General features: G+C 38.6%; 1 protein-coding gene across 7 annotated transcripts in view; it reads right to left on the bottom strand.

Annotated features, from left to right (window-relative positions):
* The window catches only part of MARCHF1 (membrane associated ring-CH-type finger 1), a 482864-nt gene that overhangs the window by 87140 nt on the left and 382713 nt on the right, over positions 1 to 13011 (bottom strand). For all 7 annotated transcript variants that reach the window (XM_084626288.1, XM_084626291.1, XM_084626286.1 and 4 more), the window contains one exon: positions 6230 to 6280. In XM_084626288.1, coding sequence (XP_084482414.1) covers positions 6230 to 6280 — 51 coding nt within the window. The remainder of the gene's footprint in view (positions 1 to 6229; positions 6281 to 13011) is intronic.

Here is a 13011-nt window from a genome sequence, read left to right on the forward strand (position 1 = left end):
AAAAAGCAGCATTGAAAGAAAACAGATGGATAAGCAAAATGGTTGGGATAAAATAAGAATGACTTTTCCTCTCCAATTCCCTCCGCCAAAAGCCAAAATACAATTTTCATCTTTGAAACACAATGAGATATTTCCATAGGTTTGATTAAAAATATTGTAATAAAAAAATTACATCTCTCTCTCTATCTAATGATAATACTTACTAGCCTGGGGTGGGAAGTGCCAAAATAAAATGCCGGGGCTTGGATCCTAAATGGACAAAAGACCAGCGTCTCTCTTGTCAGTGACCTCAGATAGCATTCCACCAATGTTTCTCTCCTGAAGTCTAGCCAGTATCGCACACATCATCATTCCTCAACTGAACACAAAAAGGTCTTCTACATCTTTCTGTTCCTGCCTCAACAGTTTCTTTGTTTACATCTCGGTGGCTGTGGTTTACTTTGGGGAGACTATAGGAAAAAAACCTCCTTGGACTTTCTAGTAAGCCTTCCACAAGGGTGCCTATTGTGGTAAGTAGTTTTGTGATATGTCTGCTTGGAACTGGACCTTCATATAGTATGGAGAACAATGAATCGATGGAAGAAACCAAAAGCTGTCACCAACATGAGATTTGAACAGACAGCCACAAGTTTAAAGATCCCACATTCTATTATTAATGGAGTTTCACCTGAGTAAGGACTGCTGGACATGACCTGTAGTGACTGGCTTAAATTTTGAGGGTTATGCTCTACACTGAAAGACTAGAAAAGGAGGACTTGTGGCACCTTAGAGACTAACCGATTTATTAGAGCATAAGCTTTCGTGAGCTACAGCTCACTTCCTCAGATGCATATCGTGGAAACTGCAGCAGGCTTTATATATACACAGAGAATATGAAACAATACCTATTCCCACCCCACTGTCCTGCTGGTAATAGCTTATCTAAAGTGATTTCCAGCACAAATCCAGGTTTTCTCACCCTCCACCCCCCCACACAAATTCACTCTCCTGCTGGTGATAGCCCATCCAAAGTGACAACTCTTTACACAATGTGCATGACAATCAAGCTGGGCTATTTCCTGCATAAATCCAGGTTCTCACATCCCCCCCACCCCCATACACACACAAACTCACTCTCCTGCTGGTAATAGCTCATCCAAACTGACCAAAAAGTCCAAAAAGACTAGAGACTTTTTCTTGTTTCAAAATTAATGTTCAGAATAAGTAGAACAGAGCTTGTAATTTTCACCAGACCTCTCACTGAAGTTATAAAGAAGCAGAAAGTTAAACAGTTTGGGCAGATCTACAGCAGGTATAAATCAGTGTAGCTGTAGCTTTATTGAACTCAGTGGAGTGAACTTTATTGAATCTCAGTTTATACTGGCTGAGGATCTGGCCCTTCATTTCATGCACACAGTGGGCTTTTGTTCCCCATTTCCGATTGTGGGATATTCATGACATGGAAAACTTACTAATATGAGCAAAGGAGGAAAGTGAACAGCATTTTGCTATTTGGTATCCTTTCATTAAACAAAATAAATCTCCTTACTTCCCATGTAACACTTATTAAATTGAACCATTTCAGAGCTGTTAAATGTCACTCACTGTGCAGGACACTCAGGCATTTGGAAGCCCTTTATGCATCCCCTCAGCCAGCTGGAACCTCACACATCTGGCTGGGCTCATGCAGGAGCCGTAGTAACTCCGTTTTTGGCCACCACAGACTACTGTGGTGCCTGCATTTCAGGCATTCCTCATTAACTATCCTTCTGTGAATGCCAGATTAGCACAGAGCTCCAGGGTGGGGAAATGGTGGAGGTGATGCAGCAGCAGCAGCAGCTAGTATGGAGGCGGAGGCCACAGGATCAAGGTAGAGCTGGAGTGGAGAACTGAGTGGAAGGATGTAGAGAAGAGGTGGGCAAACTATGGCCCACGGGACTGTCCTGCCTGGCCCCGGAGCTCCTGGCCGGGGAGGCTCGCCCCGGCCCCACCCCTGCTGTTCCCCCTCACCGCAGCCAAGCAGTCAGTGCTCTGGGCGGCAGAGCTGCACGCTCATGCAGGGCAGTGTGGCAGCGTGTCTGGCTCCAACCGGGCATCACAGCTCCAGACACGCTGCTCTGAGCAGCATGGTAAGGGGACCAGGGCTGGGGGGCTGGATAAGGGGCAGGGGATCCTGGGGGGCAGTCGGGGACAGGTAGCAGGGGGCGGTTGGATGGGGCAGAGGTTCAAGTGGGGGGGGGGCGGTCAGGGGACGGGGAACGGGGGGCGGTTGGATAGAGCGTGGTGTCCCAGGGGACAGTTAGAGGCAGGGTTCCGGGAGGGGGTGGTCAAGGGACAAGGAACAGAGGGAGTTGGATGGGTGTGGCTTCTGAGGGGGGCAGTCAGGGGGTGGGAGGTGGGAGGGGGCAGATAGGGGGTGGAGGCCAAGCTATTTGGGGAGGCACAGCTTTCCCTACCTGGCCCTCCATATAGTTTTGCACACCGATGTGGCCCTCAGGCCAAAAAGTTTGCCCATCCCTGATGTAAAGTCTTAAAAGGTGTCAGGCTCTAATGGAAAGTGGGAACAGTGGGTGAGACTACCTCTGTCCCCTCTTGCACTCAACAAGCCTCAGGGTCCACTTCTATTTCTGGCCCTTAGCAAAAGTCACACCTAGTACAGCACTGAGCACGTTGTTGGGCAAGCATTTGTGTGAAGTTTGCCCTGCTGCTGCCCTCTAGATAAATTACTTCATTCACTAGGTCTATAAATTGGCACTTTTCACCAGCAATAAACCTACATCATTTTCTAAGGAAACCTTTAGAGTCAAGTGCACATTACATTTATTGACGCTACTCCCAATAACTATTTTATTATCAACCACTCATAAATTGACACCTCTATTGTTTTAATTTATGTATAAGCCATGGATTCTCACAAGTACAAAAATCAACTTCTAATGAATATAACTTTTCCCTATAGCTTGGTTAAAATACTTCAGTGAGCAAATTCTTATTGGGGATTCATATATAAAATAAGCAAAATATTTACATACTCAGCTCATTTTGGATTATAAGCAGAAAATATTTTAACAGGAAATATATATATTTCAAATTCCCATAACTCTCTCTGCTTCTCTCCCATACTCTTTTCAATTAGAATTTGGTGAATTAAAAAATAATATGGAATTGTTACTGCTAAGTACACGATGAGCTAAACCAATTACACATGTTCCACATAGTTACAGGCCTCCGGGTGTATATCTGTACTGCATCTGGGAGCAAGCCTCCCAGCCTGGGTCTACAGGCTAGCAGGCTCATGGTAGCACTCTAAAAACAGCTGTGTAAGATGGTGCTTAGACGTTATGGCTTGGGCTGGAGCTCAGGCACTGAAGCCCAAACCCCACCACCCAAACCAGAGCCCAAGTGGCAGCCCAAGCTGCAATGTGTCCACACAGCTATTTTTAGAGCATATAATCCAAAATGAGCGGAACATGTACATATTTTGCCGAATACATAATCAATAAAATGAAACTATTGTACTACCAAGATGTTGCCTTTAATTCAACTGAATATACTACCTCTATGATGGAGAGTCAGAGGTTCAGCTCACTTAAAGTATGGTCCTGCACCACTGAAGTCAATGGGAACTTTGCAATTGACTTTGATTGGTGCAGGATCACCTTTAATGAAAATAGTCTTGGTTTTTTAATGTTGCTCGAGGAAAAAAATATGCTGTACAACTGTGCTGTTTTGGAAATCATTTCAATTAGATTAGGTTTTGTACCACACTCTAAAGCCATGTATTTTCTTTTTAAAAAATGTTTTCAGGAGCAGAAAATTAATTGGAAACATTGCATCCCCTGTCAAGTATACTCCATCATATTCCCTATTAGTGGAATATATAATGTAGCTGGTCAAATGGAATGACATCATGCTACAGATGAGCAGGAGACAGCCTAAGAAAGGGCAAGTCTGGATAATGTTGCATTGGTAAGCTGTGCACATCATATTTAAAGATCATCATCCAGAAAAACTGGTCTCCACAGAGGTCACTTTAAGAGAAATGTTAGTAGCTGATATGTTCTGCCTTGACACACACTGAATATATTTCTACAATCCCTTACAGATTATTTATGAACTGCTGATGCTGTGGCTTTGTCATAATTTAAAAGTAATTCATGTACTTTGACATTGATAGAAAAATAGACAACTATGTGTTGCAAACTGTAATAGATTTAGTTATTATAACTAAACAGGTTCAAAATTAAGGAGGCACGGAGCCACAATCTCTGGATCCTCCCGAAGTCTGGGAGTATTAGGGTTTTGAGTTCAGTTCAGCATGTAGTAGAGTGAAGTTTGACTCCAAACTTTCCCAAAAGTTCAAAAGTCTTTGCATCTGAGGTATCAGTTGGGGCCCATCTATAATGACACTATTAATATTCACACACACAACACTACGTTTACATAATATTTAGAATTTGTCAAAAATTAAAAAGTGAGGAATTCAGACTTAGGACCAACACATACATAATTGTAATTTCACTGCCAGAACTAATAGTGTCTGTTATTTAGTTCAGTCTCCTATTATGAGAGGTACCCGGGCTCGCTCTTGTTATTATTATTAATAATAAAACTAATACTTTTCACTTTTATAGCCCCTTTCATCTGAGGATCTCAAAGCATTTTACAAGCATTAATTAAGCCTCTAAGAACCCCTTCTACAATTCAACACTGGTCCTTTTCTTTTAGCCAATGGTATGAGTTAAAGGCATGACAGACTAAGTTAAGACTTAGAGTTTGAGGCTCAATTTTGAATTTCCTGGCTTTTGTTGGTTGGTATCTGATAACATTCAAGTTATTAAACCAATGGTTTTCATCTGTAATTTTCTGTGTTATCGGAGATCTTAAAACATAACAAAAAGGTGCCACAGAAGCAGATGAGAAGAGATACAAAACATTATGCTGCCTTTTGAGCAGATACCTACATAGTTTGGACAGAGTGATGGTGTATTTATTAATACTTTAAAGGGTAGATCCAGATTTTGATCTCAGTTACATTAATGTAAATCAAGAAGAAATATGATTACATCAGTTGAGTTCCCTTAGCTTTATATCAGAATAAATTATATCAAATGTAGATCCAATATTTAATAGACAATTCTAGGATAGGACACAATCAGGTAAATATGCATTTTGCTACTGGCACTATACTAATTCTGATATTGTATAACGTTTACCCAACACACTGTTAGGGCTCCCACTGGGTCAGTACAGATATTGATCATTATACACTGGAAAGTAACATACTACTTCCTTTATTTTTTCCTATAAATCTATAATTAAACTCACTAAAAAAGGAATTTGACATAATAGAGTCATTACAAAAAGTCCTGAAAGAAACAAGAGACTAGATCATACTATACACTACTGTGGTTTTATCAAAGCCATAGTTTTGTTATACAAGAGCAGAAAAACTGTTTAACCTGCATTTCTTGGAACTGCCATCATGTAACTTAAAAATTACTAGCGTAAGCATTTTCAAATCAAATGTTGCCATGGGGATAAAACCTTTTATTGCAGGGTCCAGCGTACTGTACATTTTTGTTAGAGAAGGACTGAAGACTGTGTTCCTCTGAATCAGGTATAGGATAGGGTTTGAAATTAGATTATGGCTAGTGTTTGGATTTGGCTTTTATGGTGCCAAAACCTTTGGAACTGCTCTTGTGAGATTTCAGTCTTTAGCTCTGTTTTCTGTCATTTTGGACTTGAGATTTCAGCCACGTTTGAACCAAAACCGTAAGAGTTGGTTAAAATCCATGGATCCAAGTCTGAAACAGACACTCTCTTACTGCCCCCAAGAAACTGAAAGGGATCTGAGATTCCACCACTGGCACATTTCTGGGGAGTTGAAAATCCCTGTAGATGGGACTCATATAGCAAATGCTGATACAATCATAACTGCAACATATTGTAAACTTTGGTGCCATCATTCTAGAACTGAGCAAGAAATAATTCTGCCTTAGACCAAAGATGACAGCATATTTCCCAAAGGTATTATACTGAGTGGGAAAAAAAAAAGATTGTTATGTATTTTAACAGGTTTTACATTGCAATGAAAGCATGGCAGCCTAAAACTACAAACTGGTGAATACAAAGGAAACATCAGAATATGGGTATCTGGGTAGTGGAATAAAATACTACATTACATTTAATAAATTGCTGTGACTTGGAATCCTATATAAAAGTAAATAAATTAATATATTCCACTTACCTTTGAAATGTTACTTGATCGACTTGTGGAGCGCCCTGGTGATTTGTCATTCTGGAAAACAAAATTGGACGAATTACTGAATTAGGCGGAACCCAAACTCTACGAGCTCAGATTGAGAAGAAACTGAACTCTTTAATCTTGATTGTGAACATAATGAGCTCTGTGCATACACTTCTGTGTTAGTCCACACATTGTATACTACCCAGCAGCTCAGCAACTGGCTGCCAAAATTGTTCATACTGTGCACGTTTATAAAAACTGATCATGCTATAAAAAAATAGAGGGGAGAAATTAACTTGAATTCTGAATTGCTGTTCAATGTGGCCTCTTTTTGTTGTTTTTCCATGAACACTTGAGCGAAAAGGTTTGAATATGCATTAGTGTTGGGGAGTGCTTGATGTGAACACCCCTATCTGCATGTAAACAAAGGTACACTGAGCACAAATATAGGCATTCAATATTCCCCCTGATCTCTGTTTATGAAACTTCAATCATCCATTTACAGAGAAGAAATGGCAACAACATGTAGCTTAAGTAACCAACCACACACTGTGAACAACAAATTGTGACTTGTCAGAGACAGTCACAGTAAATAGCTCACAAGTACTATATATGCTTAAATATACTAGCATAAAGTGTTTGTTGAATGATTACTAATAATTTAAACTGTGTTTGCAGACAATTCACAGAAAAGGGACTACATTGGTTCAATTAACTGTTCAGCAATAATACTTCTGCGACTCTTGTATCAGCTTAACTTAGTCTGATAAAAGATGCCTTCTCAAATCTGGATTTCCCTTTTCTAAGAATTTTATTCTGAAGCATAGAGCTCATCCAGGTGAAAAAAATACATATTTTATGGAGGTCATAATCTATGCTTTTCTTATCACCCCAATTGGTGGATTCAAATGCTGGTGTGATATACTGCTAATAAACAGGATTGATTCTGGTAGCTATTACTTCCCAGAAGAGCTGGATTTGAACCAGGCACTACTAATGTAGGTTTTCATAGTGTTTACTCTAGAAAAAAGTTTTCTCAATTTTCAGATAAATATGGGGACTTGACCCGTTCACTAAGATGTGTTCTTCAATTTCAGACCTAGTCCTACTTGAATAAAGATAAATGATTAAAAATATACCCTAGCTGTCACCAGGTCCAGCTCTAGGTTTTTTGCTGCCCCAAGCAAAACAATTTTGGCTGCCACCCCGCTTTTTTTTTTTTGCTTTTACATGTTTGCACTTTGCAATGGCTTTTTTTTTTTGACTGTTTAAAATAAAAAAAAATGAAAACAGTGAATTTGTAGTTAGTGAAATAAAACAATTTCCTACTAGTGTACTCATTTAATTTTAACAAAATCACAATTACAAACAATTTGGGTTCAATTATACACTGTAATGAAAAAAGTTAGTGTCTTCTGGTGCGCCCAGTTTCTCATAAATTAAAAGAACTATAACTGAGTAATATTTGGCATGTTTCAAATCCGATAAAATTTCATTACGCACTCTATTAGAAATTAATTGTATTATCTCATTTTGTGTATTTTTACCCAAATAATGGGAATGAATCTCTCCATCTTTCACTCTTTGTATATGCTCAGCCATAACACTATCCAATTTTGCCAATAACTCAACCAATTTCAAAATATTTCCATTGTTATTCTCATATAAAATATCCAAGGATCCACGGAATGCGAGGCACTGTTCGGCTACGAAATTAATGATTGCCAGTAAACGTTCCAACACAGCTTGCCAATGTAGAATTTCTGAATTTAGTATACATTGCTCTACCACATTGATTGTTGTACCGGAACATAATCTGTTTGACAGCTCAATCCAATTTGTCAACGAGCGTAAATGATTTTTTGATGTTTCATGTTCTTTCAAATGCTGATGCAAATTTCACCAGTCACTAAAACGTGCAGTTGCCAGAAGAATGTCCGAGTTACAGAATAGTTTGCAGCAAAAACGAAAAAACTACATCTTTGGTCTATGAATACACTAACCATGATCTATTAATTTGTTCCCTATTTTTCATTTTTTTCTTCATACTGCATGGCATAAATTGACGAGTCAACTCATTAAATGGATATTCAAATGTAGGATCTAGTTTTGAAGGACCTTTTTTCACAATAATCATTAGCATTGTATCAGTAATTATTGTTGGCCACATACTTGGATACGATCCAGTGTCAGTCTCTCCACCTTCCATTAATTGTTCTTCAGTTTTAGATTTGGATAACAGTTCTTCGTTTCTGGACTTTTTCAGCTGAAGAAGAAAATCTTTGGATGGATTGTGATTGTTTGACTTTATCAGATAGCGAAGATAATCTTTGGTCGGATTGTTGATCATCTTTATCAGTTGATAAAGATAATCTTTGGTTCGATTGGTCTTCATCAGTTGATGAATAATCACTTTCAATGCATTGCTTAGAGCTTTCTCCTTGATTGTTGACTTTTTAAAAATACTTATTTGAAGTACGAGATAGTTTTTCTAATTCTTTTTGACGTTTCTCTATTTGTTGCCGGAAAGCAGTACCAGAAAGTCATTTTCGTTTTTGTCCTGGCATTTTAGCCCTATAACCACTGGCACTGATGTGACACAGAAATTGGCGTGAATGGCGCCAATAGGGCGGCACAGTACACACAAGTAATCGTGATTCCTGATTTAATTAATCAATAACGGTTAAAGTTTACACATTTACGCACGTTCACATTATGAGTGACCGTGTCATGACGTGACACGATAGTTTTCACGTCACGCTCCTATCACACTGCTGGAAATTTGTTTGATCTTCATGTATTATTTTTTTTCCGTACATTGGTGGATTTTTCCGAAAAAAAAGCATGGCTGGAATGCCACCCCTGGAAATGTGCCACCCCAAGCACGTGCTTGCTTTGCTGGTGCCTAGAGACGGTCCTGGCTGTCACATGTCAACCTGTTCAACTCAGCAGGAACCTCCCCATTTTATTTGTCATTCGACATCTACCTTATTCCACTCCAGACTGTGGGTAACTGAGCTATTTTTCTTTTCAGCACCATGAATTGTCTACAGTGCAAATATCTTTTCACTGCACTAAATACGTCTTTGTTTTATCTCAACCAGTATTGAGTGGCACAACACATTCATGTATTCCAACAAAACCTACTGCACTTTGTGCTCACTTATATTTATCATTTTGCAGTTGATTTTTTCCCAGGGAGAGAAGAGGAGGCTGGCCTTTTCTCCAATCTTTGTATGCCTTAAGGTTTGGGTGCCAGAGCCTTTTCTTTCTCTAGAGAATTTCCAAAGCAATCTGTCCAATTTATTACTAATTGTGTGCCTTGTCCAATTACTATTTCAGTGACATATTCTTCACTGTAACTTAGTTAAATATAGTTGTAATATGTCATTAAAATCAGGTTATATTTTCTACCCTATTTTAAAAATATACAGTCTCAAACTTCAGTTTTATATCCATGCCAAATGTATTGTGGACTCTCTGGGCCTACATTCAAGGTACCCCACTTCAACCTCTAAATGGCATGCAGGAAATTATGGGCCTGTACAGAGACCTTCCTACCTAACAGTGGGGAATTGTCAGTGTAGTGGGGTTTGAAACCGGGACCTTAAGTGCTAAAAACATGAAACTAAATCACTTGAGCGAAAGGAGCATCTGTTCTCTCAGTGGTTCCCAAACTTTTTTATTAAGGTGACCCACCAACTGTATTTGGACCCACGAACTGTAACTGCAACAGCAATATTGATTTTGTATTAACTTCACAAAAACATTACTGTCTCCAACATACAACAGTGAAATAGTAGGTGCAGTGAAACCAAAATCAGCCACGAATTAAAAACACATATGAAAAGACTCTGTCAAATTATGTGCTTCATACTGCTAGCACTGAACATAATTCAGAAGATGATGACCTGGAGCAGCTTTGCAAAACCTTTCAATTCTTGGAGCAAGTTTGGAGAGGCAAAGTCTAAAATAATTTTCAACAAGAAATCTGTTGTATTGTTTGGTTTTAATTGCTGTCAGCATGGAAAACCTGTTTTTCACACAGCTAGGTGGTACAAAATGGAAAAAGCTTTTTCTGACAAAGCAGAGTACTCACATTTAATCCCCAAACAAAGTTTCCAATGACTGGGAAGGAAATCTCATCTTCAGAAAACTAATGCACGACAATTAAATGAACTCATTCTCTTCTTTGCTTTCCAGAGAATGCTGATTTTCTGAGTTTACTGTAAATTGGGCCCCAAATCCAGTCAGATTCCAGTTTGGGGAAGTAAAATGAACATTTCTGGTGAAGTACTGATAAGTTGTTTTTTATTTGATGCTGTCAAACATGTTGTCAGTGCTATTGAAGTATTCTGAAAGAAGTGGAAACGTAGGTTACTTCATTCTCAATTAGAATTTAACAAGTGTGAAGTTTCCTCTGGAAAACTTTTAATTTGTCTTGCAAAAATAGAATATTGGTATTATTACCTTATAAAGATAAATTAAGGGCATTCACTGCATTAAAGATATCTGCAAGATCTGGCCATTCAAACACCATTTCTGAAGCAATGTGCCAAATCAGAATTCACTCCTGACAGAAACTACAGCAGTTTGTTTCTAAGTTTTATAACACATTCCAAAACTTTTCCATGAGACAACCAACATATTTGTGAATGAAGCAGGTCAGTATCATCTCAGAACACAAATAGCAAATAAACACGAATTCAAGTGTCTTGCTTTAACAAAGTTTACTACTGTAATGGCACTATTAAAAACTTCATGCTGATCTACATCCATTTGTTTTGTTGCCAGAGTTTCTCAGTGGACAATGCAGTACACTGTGTTAGCATTCAGTACAACTTCTCTAGTGTGTTTCATAGTGGCACTGTATTTCCCTGTCATGACAGCAGCTCCATCTGTACAAATGCCCAAACAGTTTTTCCTATTTATATTGCTGGTGATTATAAATTCATTTAGTAGTTAAAACATTTCCTCCATTATTGCATAACTTGGAATTTTTCTGAATAAAACCATTTTTTTTCATTAAAGTCCCCCTCTCACACAAACCATACAAATGCTACTGCTTGGCTTTTTGAGTCACGTTAGTTGACTCCTCCAGTTGTAGTGTGCATATATCCTTAGCCTTAATTTCTCAAAGACTTGTGTTTTGATATCAGAAGCCATATCTTAAATTCTTCTGTGTACAATGTTGTCAGGCAGTGGGATAGTTTCCAGTTTTCGGGCAGCTTCAGTACCAATCATGACTTCACAGGTCAAAAGCTGCTGGAAGCAGAAGTTGTTCTCTAGTCATGCAAGGTATTTTGTTTTTCATTATCCTTGATGATCTGAGACAGGATGCGCACAATGGTGCCTCTGACTTATTCTTAAAAAGCAATTTACAAGTTTATCAACTAAATTAGGGTATCTGGTGTTCAGATGCTACAGAAATATCGATGACTTCACGGATTCTTTTGTTAATACCTCAGACCAAGCCAGGCACTGTGGTTTTTGATTTTCTCTGGAACCTACAAATCCAAAATCAAATTTTCAAGAATTCTCATCATACCTCTTGATCACAGATTTTGCCACTTTCACACTTGGTTCTCCGCTGGCATGTTCACTGTTTGTTCCACTGGATTCTTTACTTGAAGCATGTATACATCTTAAGAAAGGGATCTATTTTTAAATGCACTCATCACTGTTGATTCTTTACACTGGGAGAGAACTTTTAAAACAGATACATTGCTTGCCTCAGGACTGTATGACAGCTCCTAGCATGACTAGGCACAGTAGATAAACAGTTCTGAGATATGGTAATGAGTAAGCACAGTAGTGCACACAATTGTAAAAGGCATAGCAGCCCCAGACTTTTCTGGGTTTGCACACCCATGTTTATGTTCAGCATAAACACTTCACCTCGACAGTCATTTGTATCACATTTTATATTTTTCCTTTTTTCACAACATGTAAGCTTTTGAAATCATATACATTGATGCTTGTCTATAACTATGGCCATATTCTGTTTCTAATGTAAATATCAGGCATAATCTACAATGTCACAAGTGTTATGATGATATGAGACAGTTGTTAATGATAGTATACAAGAGCTACTTTCATTTTTCAACAGCTTTGAAAAGTTTCATAGGAGATAACCGCAGATAAGCAGCCATATTATTAATGCTCATAATTTAATTTCTGATGCCAAACTTATGCAATTACTCTGAAGTGAAAGTTGGAAACTGACACCCTACATCCAAAAAGTATTGAGCTCTACTCTGATTATTGAATAACAGCTGTCCTTGAACACTTTGGTATGCTTACATATTCTTAAAAACCAATTAAAATGGAAATACGTAAATTTAGAACCAGGAAGCAAATCACTGTGCTGTTGAAGGAAAAGCAGTCTGTGTTATATTGAGAATTGCTGTCACCTCCCAGCACCTATTTAAATAAATCCTGAAATATGGCAACCCATCTAGAATCTTCCGGCAGTCCACTGGTTCATCAGGACCCATCGTTTGGTGAACATTGTATTATCTGGTAGCAGTAGTAGGCTCTGTTTCTTTCATGTGGACCAGCCACGAGATGGGGACACAAGACACACTGAAATAATGGGTTACGTTCACAAGTTCTGTAAGCCCTAAAATTCAGATTTATGCATTCACACAGCATATCCACATTTAAGCTGAGTATTTATATTTTGAACTACTAGGTCTGCGAGCACAACTAGTATTCCGGGGTTGTGCAAAAGCTGATGACCTATAAAAAATGGAGGAGCAAATTACAGACTCTGTTTAAAG

This window comes from Lepidochelys olivacea, assembly GCF_965140295.1.
Source record: "Lepidochelys olivacea isolate rLepOli2 genome assembly, chromosome: 4".
NCBI classification, from domain to species: domain Eukaryota; kingdom Metazoa; phylum Chordata; order Testudines; family Cheloniidae; genus Lepidochelys; species Lepidochelys olivacea.